Source organism: Schistocerca nitens, chromosome 8 (assembly GCF_023898315.1).
Source record: "Schistocerca nitens isolate TAMUIC-IGC-003100 chromosome 8, iqSchNite1.1, whole genome shotgun sequence".
NCBI lineage: Eukaryota > Metazoa > Arthropoda > Insecta > Orthoptera > Acrididae > Schistocerca > Schistocerca nitens.
Window position 1 is genome coordinate 205792035 of NC_064621.1, and position 27569 is coordinate 205819603.

At 43.8% G+C, this 27569-nt stretch overlaps 1 protein-coding gene across 1 annotated transcript in view; it reads left to right on the forward strand.

The window, feature by feature from the left end:
• The first annotated feature begins 3150 nt into the window (after positions 1-3150).
• Positions 3151-27569, forward strand: part of LOC126199488 (lutropin-choriogonadotropic hormone receptor-like) — a 648355-nt gene continuing 623936 nt past the window's right edge. The window contains exon 1 of the mRNA XM_049936410.1: positions 3151-3548. Within this exon, the coding sequence (XP_049792367.1) occupies positions 3151-3548 (398 nt within the window). The remainder of the gene's footprint in view (positions 3549-27569) is intronic.

A 27569-nucleotide genomic window follows, 5' to 3' on the forward strand; every position in this document is an offset into this window, starting at 1 on the left:
GTTCCCAGGAGTAGCAGTTATGTCAGAGCAAAAGTAGTTGAGCTAATTTCTTTGAAGATAGCAGTAATAAGCTTCTTCCATTTCAAATTTTCATCAGTACGTACACCCAAAATTGGCGATTTGAAAAGTATTGCCTCCGAATTTTTTACGTGAATTCTCGTTACTAACATTCCACATCTTTATTCTCCACGTCTACAGAAGTGTTTCGCAACGTAGTCGCCCTGGCAAAGAACACATTTCTCCCGACGAGAGATGAAGTTTGTTGATACTATCACTGTAGAATGTTTGACTTTGTTGATAGAGCTACAACATAACCTCTGCTTTCACCACCACCAAAATGAAGTCCTCGAAGGTGTTCCTGAAGTATTGGAAACAGATGAAAACTGGATGGAGTATTGTCGATGACGGTGAACCCAAGGTGTCGGATTGTTGGAGATGCAGCGCTAGAGTGTGGTCTGACATTGTCATGGTGAGGGAGAGGGTGATCCATGTTTGGACAAACGTTTTCTGCAGTTAGAAACTCGATTACAGAACTCTATTTCTCATGCACTGACATAGGTACTTTACCCACCGTCGTCTTACTTGCTGTAATTCGGAGGCCTCTAGCGGTAGACTGCTGCAAATATTTAGAAGATGTAGAATGTTAATAAAGTTTCTTTTATTTAAAAAGCTGTAATATTTTTCGCGTAAAAAACTTGAACAGAAATTCCCTGTAGGTGGTGGTAGCCATCAGTGTAGGGTCAGTGAGACCGCGTCTGCAGCGCCATCTGCTTACCGTAACTCCAGTTCCATGCATCGGTATCTGTTTCAAACTCGTAAACAATTCGGGAAACCATCGAAAAAGTTCGAAGACAAAGAATTGCAGGCCTTATTGGATGAAGATGATACTCAAGCCCAACAGGAACCCGAGGAACAACTGAATGTGACGCAGAAGGCCGTTTCTCTTCGGTTGAACGCTATGGGAAAGCTGCAGAATGTGGGAAAACGGGTTCCTCCTGAACTGAATAAAAGACAGCAAGCAAATCGAAATACCACTTGTGAAATGCTGCTCGCTAGATACAGAAGAAAGTCGTTTCTCCACTGACTAGTGACAGGCGATGAAAAATGAATATACTTTGAGAATCCGAAGCGTCGTAAATCAAGGGTGAATCCAGGAAAACCTTCGACATCTTCTGTAAGACCAAATCGCTTGTCTGTGTTAGGATCAGGATGTCATCTATTGTGAACTGCTGAAACCTGGTGAAACCATTCGTTACCAACCGCAAATGATCGATTCAGATCCAGCATTACGTGAAAAACGACCAGAATATGGAAAAAGGCAACAGAATGTCGTATTGCTCCATGATATCGCCCCATCATACACAGTAAAACGGGTCAGGGAAGCGATCGAGGCGTTCATTTAGAAAATACTAGTGCATGCAGCTTATTCAGCAGATTTGGCATTGTCCGTTTATCATCTATATGCATCACTGGGCGACGCTTCGCTGAACAACGCTTCAACCAGTACGAAAATGTACGAAAATGGTTGGCTGACTGGTGGCATTCGTGGCCTGCCGGAGAGGTGAGAGGACTGCATTAAGTAGCAAAGGAGACTATTTGAATAATATATGCTCTATCTGTTCCAAACAACAGACATTTACACTACTGGCCATTAAAATTCCTACACGAAGAAGAAATGCAGATGATAAACGGGTATTCATTGGACAAATATATTATACTAGAACTGACATGAGATTACATTTTCACGCGATTTGGGTGAAATCTGTACCCAGAAAAACCTACTCTGGCCATAATAACGGCCTTGATACGCATGGGCATTGAGTCAAACAGAGCTTGGATGGTGTGTATAGGTACAGCTGCCCATGCAGCTTCAACACGATACCACAGTTCATCAAGAGCAGTGACTTGACGTGTTATGACGAACCAGTTGCTCGGCCACCATTAACCAGACGTTTTCAATTGGTGAGAGACCTGGAGAATGTGCTGGCCAGGGCAGCAGTCGAACATTTTCTGTATCCAGAAAGGCCCGTACAGGACCTGCAACATACGGTCGTGCATTATCCTGCTGAAATGTAGGGTTTCGCATGGATAGAATGAAGCGTAGAGCCACGGGTCGTAACACATCTGAAATGTAACGTCCACTGTTCAAAGTGCCGTCAATGCGAACAAGAGGTGACCGAGACATGTAACCAATGGCACCCCATACCATACTGGCGATGAGGAATACACGCTTCTAATGTGCGTTCACCGCGATGTCGCCAAACACAGATGGGACCATCATGATGCTGTAAACAGAACCTGGATTCATCCGAAAAAATGACGTTTTGCCATTCGTGCACCCAGGTTCGTCGTTGAGTACACCATCGCAGGCGCTTCTGTCTGTGATACAGCGTCAAGGGTAACCGCAGCCACGGTCTCAGAGCTGATAGTCCATGCTGCTGCAAACGTCGTCGAACTGTTCGTGCAGATGGTTGTTGTCTTGCAAACGTCCCCATCTGTTGACTCAGGGATCGAGACGGAGCTGCACGATCCGTTACAGCCACGCGGATAAAATGGCTGTCATCTCGACTGCAAGTGATACGAGGCCGTTGGGATCCAGCACAGCGTTCCGTATTACCCTCCTGAATCCAGCGATTCCATATTCTGCTAACAGTCAATGGATCACGACCAACGCGAGCAGCAATGTCACTGATACGATAAACAGCAATCGCGATAGACTACAATCCGGCCTTTATCAAAGGCGGAAACGTGATGGTATGCATTTCTCCTCCTTACACGAGGCATCACAAGAACGTTTCACCAGGCAACGCCGGTCAATTGCTGTTTGTGTATGACAAATCGGTTGGAAACTTTCCTCATGTGAGCACGTTCTAGGTGTCGCCACCGGCGCCAACCTTGTGTGAATGCTCTGAAAAGCTAATCATTTGCATATCAGAGCATCTTCTTCGTGTCGGTTAAATTTCGCGTCTGTAGCACTTCATCTTCGTGGTGTAGCAATGTTAATGGCCAGTAGTGTAATTATTGCAACCAAATTCCGGTTTCATACTTGTACACCTGATAGATGTACACGTCTCCTGTGAGACTTGTACATCGACGATTTCGGAGCAGGAAAGAAACGTGCGCCTGGTTAACCGGGAGTTACTTCCAACAATGACGCTGCAAGGAACCAGTGACGTACTAGCCGCAGTACGCACGAGGACCGCCGGGCGGCAGCACCGCCGCCCCCCGGTGCTGCGCGTCGCGCTGCGTGCCGGCGCGCGCTCCCGCGGCAGTCAGTCGCTCGCCGACCGTCGCAGGCGCCGCCCGAGTTGCGCCATGGCCCTTGCGGCCCGCTACGCCCGCGCTTCGCCACTGCTGCTGACACTGATGCTGCAGCTGCTGCGGGCCGCCGCCGCCTCTGACACGGTGACCGCCCGCGGCCGGCTGGACGCCTGCGTGGTGCCCGGCTGCAGCTGCCTCGACGGCGGCGCCGACGTCTCCTGCCGCGACGCTGCGCTCGGAGATGCCTTCTTCGACGACGTCGCCGTGTCGCCCGCTGCCACCAGGCTGTGAGTACCTGATGCACTCTGCTCGCCATTCCTTGCTCCATTTATTACCTGTCTGTCTCCAACTATGCCTTTGGCAGCTCTGTTTCTGCATATTTGCCCGGTTAGTATTGCCCTACGCAGCTCCTCGTTTATTTAGAAACATTACTGAAGTAAACATTTGATTCGAGAACAACTAATGATACGTGTCTGCCATTACTGTTATAAGATCATTACCAAGTATTTTGTGTGTCAAAAAAAGTTTTAACCCCATAATATCGACGTGCGTGGCATGAAAACCAAATAATAATACTACACAGAATGTCCCATTTACTTTGTCCATCCCAAACAAGTTTTTCTATTGCAGAAAAATAAAAATTGTATCAAGAAAATGTTTTTTAGCTACCAGGTGACATTAGCCAGCATGTCTTTCTTGTGACTGCATTCATTAAGAAGATATGGACATCAGTACTGGTCATTTTAAAAAACGGATTATACTTCTTATTCGCTAATCCCTTTCCTTTCCTCAAAACCTGTTCAGAAACGTATCACAGTGTACCATTCACGTAAATATGGTGTTTTTAAGAAACGGAACACGAAATTGATCTTGACTCTCCTGTACTACGCACAGTGGAGCTACTCGGCGTAACGTAAGGCTTTCACTTGCTGAAGCTGATGATGTTAAACAAATGTAAAACAAGTAAAACGCTCGTCGATCATTTAGTCAGTTATTTTCAACGAAGATAATGTAGAAATGCTACTCATCTATGGACAATTTAAGTTACAAGAACAGTAACTGCAATAATGTTTTCATGTTTACAATATGGGTACTTTTAAACGATATGATGTTCTACATTCTTTTCGTTGGTACATATGTACTAGCGCTTGCTCAGCGACGAATTAGGGCTGGCAGAAAAATAGACATCTCTGCAAACTAAACTTATATGCTGCTCTGGCGCACATATAGACGTATGAATGCTGAAGCAGAGACATTTCAAAACTACTTCGTCGTTCGACGCGATACCAATAGGTGTGTGCCCCGAATCGAGCAATAGCTCCGGTCCAGAATACGTTGTTTCATAGCCTACTGCACATTTCTCAGTTCGACACCTTTTTCATCTCCCATGTCGTTGGCGTCCATGGGAGCTTACCTAGGCATTAAGAGATTGAGAACCAAATAACTAAATTCGGTTTTAGGCAGTAACAAGAAGTGGGATGGGATCATCAACGATAAAACGATTATCCGCGAACGTAGGCAGCAGTCTAATGATGCCACAACCAGTACGTTGCGTGGTTACGTATAAACAGCTCCACTTTGCTGATTTGTGTTTCAACTGTCGTTTGTGTTTAACCACGCTTTCTGTCCTCTGACGTCACCAGCATTGTCAAAAATGGCTCTGAGCACTATGGGACTTAACATCTATGGTCATCAGTCCCCTATAACTTAGAACTACTTAAACCTAACTAATCTAAGGACAGCACACAACACCCAGTCATCACGAGGCAGAGAAAATCCATGACCCCGCCGGGAATCGAACCCGGGAACCTGGGCGTGGGAAGCGAGAACGCTACCGCACGACCACGAGCACTAGCATTGTCGGACGAAACTTTAGGCACACAAATATGCTTAGGCCACTGCCTAATGCCGAAGAAACATACCTCACCAAGGATATAATAAATCGATTATGTAGGTTTGCATGGCCAGGTTTTAATTCTGATAAAACTTCTGGACAGAGATTGTGAAACTAATTACAGCAGTTTCGTCCCCATCTGCGGGAGACATCTTCGGAAGTTCCTATTCAAAAACGTATCACGTAAATATGTTATTACAAAACGCAACACGAAATTGATGTTGACTGTTGATTCCTCCTATAGATGAGACGAAACGTCAGTGTAGAGTCACTACATCCGGAAGATGAAAATCGAATTTGTAACAGTTTTTTGCTGTTGTGTTTACTTGCTAAAGCACGAAGCGGTTTTTCTAGACTGGTCAAATATCGGTTTCCTGATGGTTTGTGTAAGTTGTTTTATACAAAAGACCTCTGGAAATAAGCCGATCCGGTTTCCTATTTAGTGAGCACATTAGCCATTTCTCATCAATTACTTTAGGAGGTAGACAACTTCGTGCTCAGTCGAACATTTCAAGTTATCCTTCAGTGGAGAAAAAGGCACTCCATCCAGGTTAGACGAAAAGTTTTTTAAAAACAGGCGTAACATGAAAACTGAAGCGGTTTGTATGGGATCAAAAATCGATTGTGTGAGAACAAATGTGGCAGCTAAAGCCACATTTGCACAATCGATATTGGAGAATTTACATGACCAACCAGAAACGGTATTGGGAAATCAGATTACGAAATACATTAAGGTTTATGGCTCTGAGCACTATGGGACTTAACATCTGTGGTCATCAGTCCACTAGAACTTAGAACTACTTAAACCAAATTAACCTAAGGACATCACACATATCCATGCCCGAGGCAGGATTCGAACCTGCGACCGTAGCGGTCAGGCGGTTACAGACTGAAGAGCCTAGAAACGCACGGCCACACCGGCCGGCATTAAGCTTTATAACTGAAACTGAACCAGCCACAAGTATACTTGCGGCTGGTTATAAACCTTATAGTATAACAACAGCCACTGTTCTCAACATGTTAGTTTTCGACAAAATAGCATTTCGAAATACAGTTTTGGGAGCCCCATCTAAACGCAGTGAGTGTTACATACATAGAGTGAGCACAATAGCCATTTCTCAATTAGTTTAGGAGATAGACAACTTGGTGCTCTGTCAAACATTTCAACTTATCCTTCAGTGCAGAAAAAGTCACTCCATGCAAGTTAGACGAAGAGATTTAAAAACAAGGCGTAACATGAAAACTTTTTGTATGGGAGCAAAAATCGATTGTATGAGAGCAAATGTGGCAGCTAAATCCACATTTCCACAACCGATATTGGAGAATTTACATGACCAACCAGAAACGGTATTGGGAAATCAGATTACGAAACACATTAAGGTTTATAACTGAAACTGAACCAGCCACAAGTAATCATACTTGCCGCTGGTTATAAACTTTATAGTATAACAACAGCCACTGTTCTCAACATGTCCGTTTTCGATAAAATAGCGTTACGAAATACAGTTTTGGGAGCCCCATGTAAACGCAGTGAGTGTTTCATATATAGACCACGGCCTCTGAGTTTTATGTAAAGAAACGGCAAGGTGCTTAAAATCTACAAATAAGTGACGACTATTCACATTAACAGAACCTACGTCGTACAGTATTGTCGCGCTTCTCAGCAGTGTATCGCCGAATCCTGTGCGACCCATAAAGTGAAGAGCTGAGTAAGTTGCGTGCGCCCAGGTTGGCGCGAGCGCCGCCCGCCGCTGGCAGCTGTTGACGGAGTGCGGTGGAGTAATCGGCAGCCGCGGTGCCCCACTCCACTCCACGCGCCTCGGCCCGCCTCGGTCGCGTGCTTGCTTTGCTCTCGACGTGCGCGGCGCTGCGGCCCGCTGCCCGGCCGCCGCTAAGTGCCATTATCGCGTGCGCCGGTCCGCCACCTGCGAGCGCGTGTCGCAAGGCGGCCGCGGGAAGCGCGCACGCGGCTCTCAGCCCTGACGGCGCGCCGCGCCGGGAGAAAGCCCTGCTAGCGCCGGTACACCACGCCACGCGCCGGCCGCAGCCACAGGTGGTCGGGGCGGCAATTTACATTCTAGGCCCACACTGCTAGCCTGCCCGGCCGCCACCTACAGGCACATTCCTGCCCCACAGCCACGGCTGCGGAACAGGATGCAGACGATGATGTCGGAATTGGGGCGCTTTTACTGACGGGTAGAAAACGGACGAACGTCCTGGGGCTGTGGGTATACGGAGTATAGCCTAGGATAAACAGGGTTGTTCAACACGATTGTGCTGACAAGGGGAGGTCACGACGTAGGTATCACAGATTTACTTCAAACTTTGTACACCTTAACTAGGCCATTAAAATAACATAATGTGCAAGTAGTGAGGTGCACCACTCGGGCATCATCATCATCATTTAAGACTGATTATGCCTTTCAGCGTTCAGTCTGGAGCATAGTCCCCCTTATAAAATTCCTCCATGATCCCCTATTCAGTGCTAACATTGGTGCGTCTTCTGATGTTAAGCCTATTACATCAAAATCATTCTTAACCGAATCCAGGTACCTTCTCCTTGGTCTATCCCGACTCCTCCTACCCTCTACTGCTGAACTCATGAGTCTCTTGGGTATCCTTGCTTCTCCCATGCGTGTAACATGACCCCACCACCTAAGCCTGTTCGCCCTGACTGCTATATCTATAGAGTTCATTCCCATTTCTTCTTTGATTTCCTCATTGTGGACACCCTCCTGCCATTGTTCCCATCTACTAGTACCTGCAATCATCCTAGCTACTTTCATATCCGTAACCTCAACCTTGTTGATAAAGTAACTTGAATCCACCCAGCTTTCGCTCCCATACAACAAAGTTGGTCGAAAGATTGAACGGTCCACAGATAGTCTTGGTACTGACTTCCTTCTTGCTGAAGAGAGTAGATCGTAGCTGAGCGCTCACTGCATTAGCTTTGCTACACCTCGCTTCCAGTTCTTTCACTATGTTGCCGCCCTGTGAGAATATGCATCCTAAGTACTTGAAACCGTCCACCTGTTCTAACTTTGTTCCTCCTATTTGGCACTCAATCCGTTTATATCTCTTTCCCACTGACATTACTTTCGTTTTGGAGGTGCTAATCTTCATACCATTGTCCATACATTTCTGATCTAGCTCTGAAATATTACTTCGCAAACTTTCAATCGAATCTGCCATCACAACTAAGTCATTCGCATATGCCAGACTGCTTATTTTGTGTTCACATATCTTAATCCCACCCAGCCAGTCTATTGTTTTCAACATATGATCCATAAATAATATGAACAACAGTGGAGACAGGTTGCAGCCTTGTCTTACCCCTGAAACTACTCTGAACCATGAAGTCAATTTACCGTCAACTCTGACTGCTGCCTGACTATCTATGTAAAGACCATTAATTGCTTGTAAAAGTTTGTCTCCTATTGCATAATCTCGTAGAACAGACAATAACATCCTCCTAGGAACCCGGTCATATGCCTTTTCTAGATCTATAAAGCATAGATAAAATTCCCTGTTCCACTCCTGACACTTCTCCATTATTTGCCGTAAGCTAAAGATCTGGTCCCGACAACCTCTAAGAGGCCTAAACCCACACTGATTTTCATCCACTTTGTCCTCAACTAATACTCGCACTTTCCTTTCAACAATACCTGAGAAGATTTTACCCACAACGCTGATTAAAGAGATACCTCTGTAGTTGTTACAATCTTTTCTGTTTCCATGTTTAAAGATTGGTGTGATTACTGCTTTCGTCCAGTCTGGTGGAACCTGTCCCAACTCCCATGCCATTTCAATTATCCCGTGTAGCCATTTAAGACCTGACATTCCACTGTATTTGATGAGTTCCGACCTAATTTCATCCACCCCAGCCGCTTTATTGCACTGCAATCTATTGACCATTTTCTCTACTTCCTCAATGTGATCCTAATTCCATCATCATTCCTATCCCATTGTACATCGAAATCTGACACATTACTGATCGTATTTTCACCTACATTGAGCAGCTCTTCAACTACTCGAGCAACTCATAGAAAATCGCAAGAGAAATTTTACGCGTCTGTCATGTAAAGGATGTATCTGTGCGTAGATGCTTCACGTTCTAGTCCACGGTGATCAAGTGATTAGCGTTCGAGCTACTTAAGACGAAAGTGTATGAGGCGATATTTCAGCCCCTGCTCTAACTTAATTTTTAATCTATATTTTTTCATCACTGTTCTTATCATTTAATTTATATGACATTTGAGAAGAATATAATTAAAGAGAACCACCTGTATTTACATGAAGTTTTAACGGATGTCATGTTATTTCACTACTTACTACTTTTAATTAAGGCCATGCGGTTAAAGGCGCTGCAGCCTGGAACCGCGAGACCGCTACGGTCGCAGGTTCGAATCCTGCCTCGGGCATGGATGTTTGTGACGTCCTTAGGTTAGTTAGGTTTAACTAGTTCTAAGTTCTAGGGGACTAATGACCTTAGCAGTTGAGTCCCATAGTGCTCAGAACCATTTGAACCATTTTTTTAATTAAATTTAATTATTAGAACAAGCATATTTATTCCTATCGACAATTGAATGAAGAAACGCGTGGAGTTTTCCTGAAAATGTATACCTGTCGCGATTTGCGAAATCCCTTATACATGCAATCTGGTGAGGTACCCGTAACTACTTTGCACCACGACGCTTCGAGCTGCATACACAGAGGCGGGCCGCATCAAGTAGTTAACCTGCGTGGCGCTGAGACGTTGCTAATGTAGCAAGAACGAATAGTGTAGGTGTAAATTTTTGGACTATCACGGAAATTACACTTTTACTACAAAAATGAAGGTTTGAGCGGGAATCGAAAACCGTCCCTCATACACGATCGTCTTAGGAAGATCAAAAGCTAACCACTTGATGACCACGAACTCTAACGTCTGGCATCTACGCACATATACATCCGTTACATAAAAGACGCGCAAAACTACTCTTGCTATTTTCTCGGAATTGCCAGAGTAGTGCACTTGCATGTTATCTTGTTTTACTGACCTACTAAAAGTGTACAAAGTTTGAAGTAAATCCGTGATCCTAGAATCGTGGCCTCCCCTCGTGAGATTACACACAATTACACACAATATGATAATATGAATGGAAACAGCAAGAAGTGTCTTGTGGTATGTTCACAAATGTTCAGTGTCCGAATCGTTAGTCATACACACGTCGGGTCTACGGATAGTACAGCAACATCCGATGTCAGTAGCACTGAATCCTTCGTGTGTTGCACACACCAGTGTCACCCGTACCAATTACAGTCGCAAAATCGTCTCTCGAAGGAGGACACTAATCGGCGAGTGCAGTTTGCAGAATCGATCTGAATCAGCGTAACAGGAATCCAAATTTCACACGACAGGTGTTGTTCAGTGACGGAGCTGATTATATGTGCAAGGAGAAATAAACAGAATTATCTTTAGTGGTCAGATGCAAACCCTTCGTGGGTGGATGCCCGTAAAGGTGCTGGTGATGAAAATGCGATGGTTTGATGTGGAAATTGGGGCACAGGAATCGTGGGTCCACTGTTTATTGATGGAGCCTTGAATAAGGAGAGGTATCTTAGCATCATCCGTGATTATGTGCTTCCAACGCTGTTGAATCCGCAGGGTAATTTCCCAACCTTCTTCCAACTAGACGGTGCATCTCCCCAATACGCTTCAGGTGTCAGTGTCTGGATGAACTGGAGGTCACTGGAGGGGGCCCAATCGAATGGCCACGGCGGTCCTCTGGTCTACTTCTCTTGACTTTTATGTGTGGGGACATTTGAAATCAACTGCGTATGAGGTAAAAATCAGAAATGTAGCCCATCTTTGCCGGCGTACTAAGGAGACATGTGTCTGTTGACCCACAGATTCTGCAATCTATGCAGCAAGACTGGCAAAATAGACTCCGATTGCGTGTCCAGGGCAATGTACGTCATATTGAGCATATGATGTAATGCCGACTATTACGAGTATCCTAAACTTAATATCACAACTTCTACACAGAGATCTTAAACTAGATTTCACTTGCGTATTCCTGAGAAAGAGGCAGCTCAAAATGATGTGCCTCTGACCCCTTTCCCATTTAAGACGCGTAAACCAAATTCAAAATGGCGGATTTTAAAATGGCCGCCGCTATCGCCATAGCTCCTATAATTTGCTCCCCCACCTGCAGACGCCTCATATCAGACACCGTTATAATTCCTCACACCGTTCGAGTTTTATAGGGATGTATCCAGACTTTAGCCTCACCCTGTAGAATACAAGGTAGTGATTACTAAATGTATGAACAATAGCAAGCCGCGCCGCTGACGTCAGAGCGATTCATAGAGAACCGAACCAGTACTCAATAGCGTGGAGTTGCCATTACGTATTCTGTGGTAATTGAGTTTACGAGTGAAAACAATGTTGTTTACGGCGATGTGAATTTTTATTTAGTAACTGGCGACTGCAGACAGAGTTACGCCGTAATTGTCAGCGTATTGAAGGATATTTTAGAGTACTTTTTTCAGTGAAAAATAACGGTTTGTTGTGCGGTCGCCAGTTGTACTAACCACAGCAGGCAAGTAAGTAAGTTACGAATCAAGTTTCATACGTTTTCTAAAAACAATGAAACGAAACGAAACTGGATAAAGGCAGAAAACATGTAGATTCGTTTTCAGTTGAAAATGCTTGTGCATGCTCAATATGGAAGGGGTGTGAAAAGTGAACTGTTGAATATTCGCTCGGAACGCAAATTGAAGACTGATGCTGTTCCAGCCGTAACTCTACCATACTCTGGTGCTGATTAGGGCTTAATAATAAGCCTGATAATGAGAGAAATATTCGGGCACAAAAACCGAGCGAGGTGGAGCAGTGGTTAGCACACTGGACTCGCTTTCGGGAGGACGACGGTTCAAATCCGCGTTCGGCTATCCTGATTTAAGTTTTCCGTGATTTTCCTAAATTGCTTAAGAGAAACTGCCGGGGTTGTTCCTTCGACAGGGCACGTCCGCTTCCCTTCTCCATCCTTTCCTAATCCGAGATTATGCTCCGTCTCTAATGACCTCATTGTCTAAAAGACGTTAAACACTGATCTCCTCCTCGTCCTCGGGCACAAAAACGAAGTGACTGTAAAGAAGTAAAAGATACTATACAGGTAATCATATTGCCTACTGGTGAAGAAACTAGTACTAGACAAAACGTTAACCGTGAGAACGAACACTACTGTGAATGTGACAATGCGTGCTTAACCCACAGTTATAAAATTATGGGAACGGAAATGAAAGACCTTAAGCAAAAGAATGCAGATTTACAGGATCGTTAATGAAACCAAACATGTTCAAAAAATGATTCAGGGCTCCTTTTCTGACTGACAAGACGTGGTCATGAAAGGACGGTGTACTAACTGGTCATTTGAAAATATTGCGAACTTTACGTTGCCTATCTTATCTTTTGTCAGGATTGTTCTACGTGTTTCGTAAGGGTACGCACTTTCATTAGAACGAAAAGTATCAATAAGGGAGAAAAATGCATAAGTAGTAAGCGAACTGAGAGTGAACAAATATCTACATCTTCATCTGTATGTATACTCCGCTAGCCAACAAGCGGTGTGTGGCGGAGGACACAATTCGCGCCAAAGTCATATTCTCACCTCCAACCCCCGTCTGTTCTACTCGCGGATCGCACTAGGGAAAAACGACTGTGTGAACGACTCAGTACTAGCTCTTATTTCCCTTATCTTTGAATGGTGATCATTGCGCGATTTGAAAGTTGTTGGTAATAATATATGCTCTACGTCCTCGGCGAAGATCGGATTTCGTAATTTAGTGAGCAGCCCCTTCCGTTTAGCGCGTCGTCTATCTGCATGTGTGCCCCACATCAAACTTCCTATGAGATTTATAACGCTCTCGCGATGACTAAATGTACCAGTGGTGAAATCTTGCTCCTCTTCTTTGGACCTTCTCAATCTCTTGAATCAGACCCAACTAGTAAGGATCCCATACAGACGAACAATACTCTTAAGACTGGACGAAGTAACATATTGTAAGCAATTTCCTTTGTTGAAGGACGGCATCGCCTCAGGATTCTACCCAAAAACCGCAATCTAGAGTTCGCCTTGCCAAACAAAGACAAAAACCGTAAAAAATGAAAAGAAGTATTAACATAAATTTCAAAAGTAGAACAAGAAAACATGTTAACACAGTTAAAATGTTTAAAATGACATTATAGATGGTTTATCCGTACTACAAGTCTATGAGATCCAAACCTACCGAGCGAGGTGGCGCAGTGGCTAGCACACTGGACTCGCATTCGGGAGGACGACGGTTCAATCCCGCGTCCGGCCATCCTGATATAGGTTTTCCATGATTTACCTAAATCGCTCCAGGCAAATGCTGGGATGGTTCCTTTGAAAGGGCACGGCCGACTTCCTTCCCCGTCCTTCCACAATCCGATGAGACCGATGCCCTCTCCTGTTTGGTCTCTTCCCCCAAACAATCCAATCCAATCCAATCCAATTCTCCCATAAGAAAAAACAATGTCCTTCAAGAAGGTGAAAGATGTTCACGTCCTTCGGAGGCTTTTACAGAATTTCACCGAACATAGGAGAAACACTCTAACTAATGTAAAGCGTGACAATAATAACTACAATAAATACACTAAAATATAGAAAATCTCGGTAACAAACGTATATGCGTATGAGTTGAATGGGTATGTGCCATGTGCCTGTAAGCTTGGATGCAGTGTGGCGTGTCCAGGGGGTTCACAGTGACGTCACAGCTCACAAACTCATGCACGTGATACCTACCACGTATTAGATATACGACCCCGTGTATAGTCCCAGTGCGGCCTACGCTAACCCCAGTAAAGTGACAAAGTCGATGACAGTCGCAATTGCCCTGATACATTCTCGGAAGTCAGCGACGTTTTGGGGATATGGAGATGTGAAAATAGTGTCTTTAGTGTAACACCACGCGTAAAAATCAAACCGTGCTAGGTTCGGAGATAGTGGGAGCTATGTTACCAACTCGAGACTGCCAGCTGATTCACGAGCAGTTCCTCGTCATAGCTGTTCAGTATATAAGAACTCACGAAGATCGCTGCGATAGCGCAATGGAGCACCATTGAAAAATTAAATTACCACTGTCTCCTTACAGGGGCGGCGTCAACTACGAAAACTGCCTTTTCTGTTGCTCTGACAGCCATGTTGTTGGAGATCACCGCAGGAGGAAAAAAAGTTTGATTTGCTGTTTCCGTACATATAACCATATAGTAACTTACCTCAATACAAACGTTTTTTTACAATCACTTGAAAGTGTCTAAATTGTTTTGAATAATCCTGTAACAAATTTCATTGGGACGGAAGAACTTATGTCCACAAGTCAGCACGGATTTACAAAGTATCGCTCTGGCGAAACTGAGCTTGCCCTTTTTTCGCATGATGTCCTGTAAACCATACATGAAGGGCAACATATTCCGTATTCCTAGATTTCCGGAAATAGTTTGACACGCTTCCCCACTGCTGGCTGTTAACGAAGGTACGAACTTAGGAGCCAGTTCCCAGGTCTGTGAGTGGCTCGGAGACTTCTTAAGTAATAGAAACCAGTACGTTGTCCTATACGGCGAGTGTTAGTCAGACACAAGCGTATTGCCAATAGTGTCTCAGGGATGTGTGATACGACCGCGCTTATTCCCGGTATACATAAATGAAATGACGGACAGGGCAACCAGCAGGCCGCGGCTGTTTCCTGAAGGTGGTTTCATGTACAGGAATATGCCGTCGTTGAGTGACTGTAGGAGGATACACTAGGGCGTGCAAGGGGACCCTCCATGCTGTAAATCACGGATTTTGATGCGCTTCAAATATGTTGTAGAGGCACTTACCCTGAGCACCTGGCTATCCGGTTTTTTACCGACTGGAGTTGGTTTTTGAGAAAATCGATTTTGAAGCTCATTATGCGCTGTATATCTGTAATATTAGCGGTATTTCGACTATGTCAGCGTAGCGCAGCGATAAAGGTAGGCCGGCACGGTAGCTCAGCGTGTTCGGTCATAGGTCAACAACGAACTTAAAAGGGCGTCTTACGACGTCCGCCCCGATCAGATGCAACGAACGAAAACGAAAAAAAAAAAGAAAAAAGAAAGAAAAGGTTCTTGGCTATCACGCTGCAGGTACCGTGTTATTTTAGAGTCCTGCTCGAGTATTTTTTTTCTTCAAAATCGACCTAATTTTTCAATTTTATTTTAAAAGAATATCAGCAAACAGTGTAAGGTGTGTGAAATTATAAAAATGTATTCGGTTATTAATTTTTTTCAAATATTCATTCCGTTTGTGGTTCGCATCTTATTCTCCCAATTCATCTTCTTCGTTGAAATCTATCAGTTCATCATCAATAATGATCAGTCTTTTGGCCAAGAGATCCTGTATTGCGATACATATCTCATCGCCAGCTGCAACGAAACAGGCAGATATCACGCTAGGCGGTGTATTCGTTACGAGATTCAAATCGCGTAGATTTTCGGCGTATTTAATGGCATTTGTGATTTCGCCTTTTGATTCTTCGTTCAACTCCTCTACTTATGGATCTTCTTCTGGCTGAACTACTTCAGAAACACTTGGTTGTTCCATTTCACAGAATTTTTCTAACACACGGCACTAGAGACGCTTTGCGAGCAACTGACTCTGTAGTTAGACGCAGACGAAAAGGAATACAACTCGCATCCTCATTGGCCTAGGAGCTGGGGTTCCCGTTACGGCTAACGGCATTCACGGAAGAGGGGACGATAATGGGCGGAGATCGATTTCAGGTAATACAAGAAGCGACCGTTGTACGAACATCTGGAACTCCAACTCCGAACCACAAACGGAATGAATTTTTGGGAAATTAATAACTGAATACAACTTTATAATTTCGCACACCTTACACTGTTTGTTGATATTCTTTGAAATAAAATTGAAAAATTCGATCGATTCTGAAAAAAAAGTACACGAGCAGGATTCGAACACGGTACCTCCATCGCAGTAGCCGTGAACCTTTACCGCTGCGCTGCGCTGACATACTCGAAATATCTCTGATGATGTTATGGACATACAAAGCGCGCAATGAACTTCAAAATCGATTTTCTCAAAAACCAAGGCCCGTCGCTAAGATACCGGATAGCCAGGTACTCAGGGTACGTGCCTCTACAACACATTTGAAGCGCATCAAAATCCGTGATTTACCCTGTGGAGGGTCCCCTTGTTAGACTGAATTTGTAGTTGGTGTGTTGAATGACATCTTGCTCTAAATGTAGAAAAATGTAAGTTAATGCAGATGAGTAGGAAAAACAAACCCATAATGTTCGGGTACAGGATTAGCAGCGTGCTGCTCGACGCAGTCACGTTAGTTAAATATCTAGGCGCAACGTTGCATAGCGATATGAAAAGGAACGAGCCCACATAAAGGTAGCAGGGAAGGCAATTCCCGATGTGAGTTTATTGAGAGCATTTTTGGAAAGTGTGGTTCATCTGTAACTGAGACCACGGACAGAACACTAGTACGACGTTTCTTGTGTACTGCTAGAGTGTTTGGGATCTCCACCAGATCTGATTAAAGGAATACATCGAAGCAATTCAGAGACGGCCTGCTATATTCATAATCGGTAGGTTCTATCAAATCCCCGGGGGGAAGACACCGTTCTTTTCACGGAACTCTATTGAAAAATTTAGGTAGTCGGTAGGTGAAGATGACTGCAGAACGATTCTACTGCCGCTGAAGTACAATTTGCATAAGAACTACAAAGATCCATTGATCTTTGATGTCGGTGCAGGCACTGATAGAGATTTCAGAGCTGGCCGTCTGAATGGATGCAGATGCTGTGATCATTGTAACTCCGCGCATAAGCTGATAGCGAATATCTCTGCCTGGAATACAGTAGCCAGCTGCGCTAGACCGACTGCACTCTCTTCATCTACATATTTTACAAGCCACGGTATAGTGTGAGGCGCAGCGTACTTTCTACCATTACTAGTTATTTCCTTCCCTGTTCCACTCGTAAATAGAGCGAGGGAGAAACGACTGTCTATATACCTCCTTGCGTGACCTAATTTCTAAAGTCAACACAACGAGTACGTTTGCTACTCCCTTCCACGTGTTATCACAGATGGCTCGTAATTGTCTCCTTTTGTACTGAGGACATATAAGCGGCCTAGTTTTATCTTGCCGCGTAATAGCAAAAGACATAAATTATGGAAAAGTATTCACCAGCGTGGCATCTTCAAGTGATGTTCTCATACCAGCATAGAGATAGCCCGTAAATCGTAAAACCTTTAGTCTGCCTGTGAGGTGTAATGAACTACCAATTAACTGGCTAAGGCTCACTTTCAGCGAAAGTTTACTAGAATGCCATCTGCTTTTTTCTTATGTACAGTGTGTCAGAGTAGTCGGGAGATTGATCAGAGAAGTTGTGTGGTAGAAAAGTACACTTAAAAGAGTCGTCTTTATTATTCACAAATATTAATCCTTACACACTGTTAATCATGACTGAAAATATGGTCAGTATTTCACGAATCAAACTACACTTCTTAAGCCTAATTATACCCTGCACTGACTCGCAGAGTCGCGATCTTAAGCGCGCACTGCAATTCATAAGTTTAGGCACCTAATTCCCGACCCGCGCATACACAGCAGCTGTACTGTCTAGCGCGAAATACTTCGCTGGGCGATCATGCGGAGGGAAACCCGGTGACACACGAAGTGATTCGGCTCTTTCTCGTTACTCAGATGTTCTCCAAAAATTGATACCAAAGTGAGTTTTCACTATGTGCGTTAGCTCGGAGTAGGACGTTCTCATCTATTATTAAAAGCAGAATAATTGTATTTTAGTAATAATTAATGAATAAAAATATGAGTTTTGCGCGTTAGACCGAGGATAATCACTTGCTCTTGTATCACAGTAGCCAATAAAATCAGAGCCGACCGGAGTGGCCGAGCGGTTCTAGGCGCTACAGTCTGGAACTGCGCGACCGCTACGGTCGCAGGTTCGAATCCTGCCTCGGGCATGGATGTGTGTGATGTCCTTAGGTTAGTTAGGTTTGAGTAGTTGTAAGTTATAGAGGACTGATTACCTCAGAAGTTAAGTACCATAGTGGTCAGAGCCATTTTAATAAAATCAGAAGACTCTTCAGCTGGCTCAACTGCTCACGATAGGTGAACTTGTAGAAGCATCTGACGTTCGTACCTCATTCCACTTTGTGACGCCGTGCATCAGCTACAGCATCTTCGTTCAGCTGATTAGTGAAACGTGTTAGTGAAGCTTATGGCTTCAAGAGGCAGGAATATTACACCGTCTATGTCTGATAGCCCGCTCTGTCGCCTCGGACAACATTCGTTTACTGGAGGAAGAGTTTTTTGGTTATGCCTAAGATGTAGACCAGTCTTTCCATAACCCTGATAAATGGATGTTCGTCGGACCCGTCAAGGCAGATCTTAACAACGAATAATTTACTCGTGGCAGCCGGCGTTTTGCAACACCGTTTGTAAGAAGCAGCACATTTCAGAAGCTCTGTAAAAGGGAGCAGGGAATGGCGTATTAAAATTTCTACATTCTGCTCCTGATCCTTACTGTCTGCAACACCCAACTTCTTGGAATGTTTTGGGAGCTCGTGAAATTGAATTCGATCACTAGCCCTCGTAGATGTGGGAGTGGAGGTGCTGATTCGAGTAGTATCGATTTCTTTGTTCGGAAGTTTTGTGATCCAGGAACTGAGAGGACTGGTAATGGGGTTACCAGTGCGTGGGTGTAGAGAGCTCAACGGTTTGACCGTTTTGGTCGTACTGCCACGTAACGAGCGTACTTACTCGCAGCCGGCAGAATCCTAAATCTAAAGTGTGGAACCAGAAAGCTACTTCGACTCATGATGTGTAAGTGAACGAGGTAGACTTGGCGATGGTTTCACTGAAGACAATTAATTACATTCGTTTCTGTGGAAATTTGAGTGCGGTGTTTTGTATCACTCTTTCCCTCTTGACTTAGAACCACCGCGTGTATCAGAAGGAGATGACCAAACTTTCAGGAAATATCCCTCACACATAGAGAAATAAAGTATCGTATATTGACATGAATCCGGAAACGGTTTATTTCCATGTTAGAACAAATTTTCTACTTCTCTTCATAATCACATTAATCATGGGAAACCCACAGATACAGAGTGTTTCAGCCTTACACGAAACGTTTTCTCACTTGAAAAGTTCAGAATACCGTCTTAGGGAACATAAAAGTTTAAGCCTACTACTGACGACAAGAAGAACGAGGACAACTGAGAGAGGACTCTGCCCCTAAATAAGTGTTTAAGGAGATCAAACAACGAAGGCCATCAGTCTCTTATTCATTCTCCTGGACAGAGCCATTGCACACATTCTGTCTACGTACAGAGTAGGGTCTGTATGCAAGTGTGAGAAAGTGTCCTAAATGATGAATTCTTCTTAGGCTTCCATCCGGCAGCCAGCCGGATGAAAGCTCGAGATTTCAGCGGCAGAACACGCCGGGAAATCCTACATTCAGATGTAAGTGTCCTAAATGTTTACGTAACGTGTGTCTGACACTGAATATGGGAAAGCAGCCCTGTAGAAACCTAGTGGGTTGCAGGAAACCGCCTAAAAGCCACATTCAGGCTGGTCGAACCCTCGTCATTATTTCGCCAGGCGTATTTGATCAGGGGCTGGCATACCGCCCTTTTCGGAAGCGGTCGCGTTGGCTCACGCGGCTAACCGGGCGGGTCTAGAGGAGGAATTTCTATGTGCAGTTGACAACAATAGTGTCAGCGTAGCCTGATTAGCTGGAGCAAATGTTGATCACTTGACTATCTGCAGAGTTATGTAAGAGAACCTGCCGTATCTGTACCGTGTAAATCGTCTGCAGGCCCTTTCAGCAGCTGATTTTCCGGTACGAGTTCACTTCTGCGAATGATTCATACGACAATGCAACTCTCACTTTAGCGCAAGTGTGCTGTTCATAGGTGGTCTTTCTTTTAATGTAATCAGATTATAAATTTTCACAATGAGCATGTATGGGCTGTCGAGAATCCCCTCGAAACTCATGAAAAAGTTCGTTTGGATCGGCATTGTTCGTGACTGCTAGGGCCTTAAGTTATTCTACCCAGGGTCAACGAAGAAACTTCACATTCGTTCCTAGAGTAGTCTACCTGTTTTTGAAAGAACATGCTGGCCGCTGTGGCCGAGCTGTTCTAGGCGCTTCAGTCCGAAACCGCGCTGCTGCTACGGTCGCAGGTTCGAATCGTGCCTCGGACATGGATGTGTGTGATGTCCTTAGATTAGTCAGGTTTAAGTAGTTCTAAGTCTAGGGGACAGATGACCTTAGATGTTAAGTGCCATAGTGCTTAGAGCGATTTGGACCATGGCCATTTGAACCAATTTGAAAGAACATGTGCCTATAGGAGTGCGACAAAACATGTACTTCGTGCACGTTGGAACTGCTACCGTTTCAGTGTTAATCTTCTTAGGCTTCTTAATAACGGATTCCGTGACTGGTGGATACTCACAATAGGAATCCAATGCACGTATTCTTGCTAACGGAGGGCATTCTGAATGTTTCCTTTAAGAAAGTTTACTTATTGCAAGGAAGTGTTGTTTTACTCAGAGTTTCCCACGATTAATGTGCTGAAGAGTACTAGAAAGTGGGTTCAAACATGGAAATAAAGCGTTCCTGTTTCTGGACTCTCATATACATCACACGTTTTCAGCCTCTGCATTTGGGGAATGCTATCTGAAAGTCTGGCCAAATCTTTTTGTTACTCTGTATACTCTGGTTGTTTTATTGTGGAGATTAACGGCGGGAATTGTTAGGAGCAAGTTGGAAGCGACTGGGAACTGTTAGCGGTGTACGTATTCCAGTGGAATGATCGGATGTAGCTAGACTGCTACACGACATTATTATCTGTGGAGTAAGGAGTTTAACCTTGTCTCGCGGGTCAAAGTGAGGCTACACACTTTAAGTGTGTAGCACCGCAGAGAACTATTCGGGTCCGCCAGTAGAAGTTTCTAATTTCACCTGCGGAGCAGCACATAGTATAATGGGTCTTGCAGGCTGCACACTAGTCAGAGTGCGTTGACTTCTAGCCGCTTCCTCAAATTGGACTAGATGCTATGCTGAGAGGACGAAAGCAACATTTCTACGTACTCTGCAAACCACTGTGAATTTCATAGCAGTGGGTACTTATAAGTTTTTATTCTTGTTATTTGCCGTAATAAACTTATGAATCGAACACAGATTGAACTATTTCGAGTCTCTAAGATGCAAGACACATAGAATCAAAATATTAAATTAAATGGACAAATAAAAGAAAACTTATTTCGTCCACTGTTCACTGCTTTTCTCTAAAAGTGATAAGTGGTTGAATAGTACAAAAATATCACCAGTATTCTCCTAATGATTCTAATTTTTGAAACTGCTCAAAAATGATGTTCTATTTGGGCGTTACGAATGCTCAGTGCTAAACGGTGAAACCTGAGACAGAGAAACTCTGTTTTATTTGTTAATTTGTCCGATTTCAAGAGCAACAAGTACGTAAAGACATAATATGTAGACACAGGAAGCAGATCAGCTACGTTCTATTTATATTGTGTACTATCAATAGTTATTGAGTTTCTAATTTCTTAGTAACCGTAATTTCCATCTCTTTTATTAATTCATAGAAATGGCAGACAAATCTTTAATTTTTTAAAGCGAATGAAACATTGTACTCCATTACTACGTCATTTCGCAAACAAGTTGCAGACTAGAGTTGGTGACATTCTGCAATATAATGGATGCCTGGCGACGACAGCGAGAAACTACCGTTTAGACCAGGAAGTGGCAAGTCTTGCAGACTGCACATATACGCGTACCTGAAGCCCCAACACACGGCAACAGGGACGTTATTTTCTCTGTACCAATTCTTATGCCACGTGACTGATGCTCGTTTCTGTCGACATTGTTATTAAAATACCACTGATCGCTTTTGCCATTTTCTGTAATAACACAATATTTCAAAACAATGCAAATTTTATGACTAAAAGTAACTCTTTTCAAGTAAGGTTTATTTGAAAACGAAAAATTCCATCACTGCTGCTGTGGCTAATTAATATTTCGGTTTTTCTAATCGATTACTAGTAAAAAATCTGTCCTAACGGAGACCAAAAATTATTCGGCACTAAAATACCGGTATCAGTCTTAACCGATCTGTTTTTCCCATCCCTAAAGGGCGGCAGATATGTCCCATCACGCGTCCGGTAAAATTTGGAAGGGCTCCGTCACGCTGGAAGTACACTGCAGGCCTCGTGGCCAAAAGAACGTCCTCAAGCTGTCCAACTAACGAATTATCCGAAAATATCGAGTAAACATGTCCCGTCATTAGCTCTTCTAAAATGAAGGGGCCTCTCAATACTTTGCTCCACGCATTAATCGAAAAACGAACTTGGAAAGTGGTTTCCACTGTAGCGTGTGCATTTTCCTGGGATCGTCAATGATAATTACGTGTGTTGTTGACTACATTCTGCGTAAACGTAGGTTCATCGGTCAATAGGACTCATGGAAGCAAATGACGATCGTCATTGAACCAGGGACAAGATTCACGTCGCGTCGAATTGTCTCCATTGTGAGAATTGTGGGCACGCTGTATGTGAAATGGGTACAAGTTTTCTGCTTGTAATGTTCGCCATACACGTTTTCGTGGGTCACTGATACGTGCAGAAAGTCGCCGTGTGTGGTAGTAGAACTATGATGCACCATTTCAACATTGTGTTGGTGCTGCTGTACTGGTTGTTGGACTACACGGGAACCTGGAAGAATACGTGAAAACTATGGCGAACAGTCAACGAACTCGACGGAAAGCACCAAAGGTATTCTTAGACAGCAGCAGGAGTACTACAATCGCAGAAGCCGTGGACATACAGCGTGTCTGCATAGTCTTCATTAGTATACAGAGTGGTCCATTGATAGTGACCGGGCCAAATATCTCACGAAATAAGCGTCAAACGAAAAAACTACAAAGAACGAAACTTGTCTAGCTTGAAGGGGGAAACCAGATGGCGCTATGGTTGGCCCGCTAGATGGCGCCGTCATACGTCAAACGGATATCAACTGAGTTTTTTGAAAATAAGAACCCCCATTTTTTATTACATATTCGTGTAGTACGTAAAGAAATATGAATGTTTTAGTTGGACCACTTTCTTCGCTTTGTGATAGATGGCGCTGTAATAGTCACAAACATATGGCTCACAATTTGAGACGAACAGTTGGTAACAGACAGGTTTTTTAAATTAAAATACAGAACGTAGGTACGTTTGAAAATTTTATTTCGGTTGTTCCAATGTGATACATGTATCTTTGTGAACTTATCATTTCTGAAAACGCATGCTGTTACAGCGTGATTACCTGTAAATACCACATTAATGCAATAAATGCTCAACATGATGTCCGTCACCCTCAATGCATTTGGCAGTACGTGTAACGACATTCCTCTCAACAGCGAGTAGTTCGCCTTCCGAAATGTTCGCACATGCATTTACAATGCGCTGACGCATGTTGTCAGGCGTTGTCGGTGGATCACAATAGCAAATATCGTTCAGCTTTCCCCACAGAAAGAAATCCGGGGACGTCAGATCCGGTGAAAGTGCGGGACATGGTATGGGGCTTCGACGACCAATCCACCTGTCATGGAATATGCTATTCAATACCGCTTCAATCGCACGCGAGCTATCTGCCGGACATCCATGATGTTGGAAGTACATCGCCATTCTGTCATGCAGTGAAACATCTTGTAGTAACATCGGTAGAACATTACGTAGGAAATCCGCATACATTGCACCATTTAGATTGCCATCGATAAAATCGGGGCCAATTATCCTTCCTCCCATAATGCCGCAACATACGTTAATCCGCCAAGGTCGCAACCATCGTGGATTTTCCGTTGCCCAATAGTGCATATTATGCCGGTTTACGTTACCGCTGTTGGTGAATGACCCTTCGTCGCTAAATAGAATGCGTGCAAAAAATCTGTCATCGTACCGTAATTTCTCTTGTGCCCAGTGGCAGAACTGTACACGACGTTCAAAGTCGTCGCCATGCAATTCCTGGTGCATAGAAATATGGTACGGGTGCAATCGATGTTGATGTAGCATTCTCAACACCGACGTTTTAGAGATTCCAGATTCTCGCGCAGTTTGACTGCTACTGATGTGCGGATTAGCCGCGACAGCAGCTGAAACACCTACTTGGGCATCATCATTTGTTGCAGGTCGTGGTTGACGTTTCACATGTGGCTGAACACTTAAATAACGTAACTATCCAGCGAACAGTCCGGACACTTGGATGATGTCGTCTAAGATACCGAGCAGCATACATAGCACACGCCCGTTAGGCACTTTGATCACAATAGCCATACATCAAGACGATATCGACCTTTTCCGCAATTGGTAAACGGTCCACATTAACATGGGTAATGTATTACGAAGCAAATACCGTCCGCACTGGCGGAATGTTACGTGATACCACGTACTTATACTTTTGTCACTATTACAGCGCCATCTATCACAAAGCGAAAAAAGTGGTCCAACTAAAACATTCATATTTCTTTACGTACTACACGAATGTGTAATAAAAATGGGGGTTTCTATTTAAAAAAAAACGCAGTTGATATCCGTTCGACCTATGGCAGCGCCATCTAGCGGGCCAACCACAGCGCCATCTGGTTTCCCCCTTCAAGCTAGACGAGTTTCGTTCTTTGTAGCTTTTTCGTTTGATGTTTATTTCGCAAGATATTTGGCCCGGTCACCATCAGTGGGCCACCCTGTTGATGTGTGGCATATTAGCCATCGCGTGTATAAACATAGTTAACCTTTACTTCTTTCTGATGTACTCTCAATCCCACACAGTACTTCACTCGGAAGATGCCATGCTTAACTGCACGTTTGGCTATCCAGTTTTTTGGCAGAAAGACATCCCGAACAAAAAGGTTGAAAGCAACAAGGTGGATTGGCCTAGAATGAAAGGTCGAACAGTTTTTGGTTGGTGAGATACAAATGTGCGCGCCACTAACCCAGAAACAAACGTACATTCTACATCTATATCTACATACATACGCCTCGAGCCAATGTAGTGTGTGTGTCGGAGAGTATACTGTAACACTACTAGTGTTTTCATTTATTGCTCCACTAGTAAATACAGTAAGGTTCAAACGACTATCTACATGCCAGCGTATGATCCCTAATATCTCTTATCTTATTTTAGTGGTCCTTACGCGAAATGTATGTTGGTCGCAGTAGAATCGTTTTGCAGTCGGCTTCAAATGGCTGCTCTCTAAATTTTCTCAATAGTGTTCCTCGAAAAGAATGCCGCCTTCCCTCCAGGGATTCCCATTTGAGTTCACGATGCATCTCCGTAAGACTTTCGCGTTTTTGAACATACTGGTAACAAATCTAGCAGCGCGCCTCCAAATTGCTTCGATGTCTTCACTTAATCAGGACCGAATCCCAATCACTCCAGCAGTATCTAAAACAGGTGACACTAGCGTCTTAAACGCCCCCTCCTTTACAAATGGATCATACTTTCTTAATATTCTCCGATCAAACCGAAGACGTCCATTCGCTTTCCCTACAACAAAAGTCACATGCTCTTTCCATTTCGTAACGCTTTGCAACGTTTCACCAGATATTTAAACGATGTGAGTGTGTCAAGCAGGTCACTACTAATGCTGTGTCCGAATATTACAACATTTTTCCCTACTCGTTCACAGTAACTTACATTTAGAGATAGTTTACATTAATTACACTCAACTTCGACACATTCCCGTACACGACAGAATCATCAGATTGCTGCCGAGCCTGTCGGCCAGATCATGTAAGTATATAGGGAGTAATAGCGTCCTATCACACTTCCCTGGGCGCTCCTGACGATACTCTAATCTCTGTTGGACACTCGTTGTAGAGGACAACATACTGGGTTCCATTACTTAAGAAGTCTTCGGGCCACTCACATATCTGGGAACCTATTCTATAAGATCGTACCTTCGTTAAGTCTACAGTTAGGAAACTTATTATGTTCGAACTGAGTATATGTTCAAGAGTTCTGCAGCAAATCGATTTAAGGATACCGTTCTGTAATTCTGCGGTTTCGTTCTTTTATCCTTCTTTTATACAGGAGTCACCTGCGGTTTTTTTCCATTCACTTGGAACTTTCGCTAGGCAAGAGATTCGCGATAAATGTAAGCTAAGTAAGCAGTCCATGCCGTAGAGTACTCTTTATAAAACCGAATGGGGAATCCATCCGGACCAGTCGACCTATTTATTTTCAACGCTTTCAGCTGTTTCTCTACGCCAGGGTTGCATATTACTAAGTCGTTCATAAGGGACTCTGTGAGATCATTAGTCGACTGTATGTTTGTACGAGTCTTCTGAATGAATTATTTCTTAAATGTGAAATTTAAAACTTCGATCTTCATTCTGCTATCTTCTACTGACACACCAGATTGGTCAACGAGTGAATGGATGCAAGCTTTAGGTCCACGCAGCCATTTTATGTAGGATCAGAATTTTACCAGGTTCTCGGCCAGATCTTTTGCTAAGGTATCACGGTGGCAGATATTGTATGATTCGCGCTTAGATATTTCCGCAGACGCATGAATCTCTATTAACCTTTGTCTGTCGCCGTTTGCGCGTTCCCTTTTGAACTAGGGGTACAACAGCCTTTGTTTCCTCTGCGTTTTCCGAAATACGTTGTTAAACCGCGGTGGGCCTTTTCCGTTCTTAATCCACTTGCTAAACACGTACTTGTCCAGAGCAATATTGTAATACTTTTTAAACTTTGTCCGTGGTTCCTCTATGCCAATCGTACTGGAACTAAATGAAGTCAGTTCATTTCTGAGTGAGATGCTAACAACTGCTTTCCAGCATCAACATTCTCCTAGCTTTTTTGACTCATTTATTAACTTCCGTAACCACAGTCGCTATGTTAACATGATCACCAATCCACGTCTCTTTAGTGACGCCATCCATAAAATTCGGCCTGTCTGTAGCTGCGAGGTCTAATATATTTCCATTGCTTGTAAGCTGCCGTGCTAACTGCTCAAGACAGTTTTCGGAAAACATGTCCAAAACATGTCTGCACCGCCTGCAGTAATTGCATAGACGTCCCAAACTATAGTCGGTAGGTTAAAGTCGCGTCCAAATGTGTTGTGTATCTGGATATTTTCGAGCTAGTGACTGTAGACTTTCTTTGAATAACTCTTAGAACTACCACAGTGGAGTCCGGTGCCTGGTAAAAACACGCAACAAACGACTTGGTCTCAGCTAGACTAGCTATACTCGACCATGTAACTTCACTGTCACACTCAAGTACTACCTCAATAGAGACAATATTTTTGTCAGCTGCAATGAA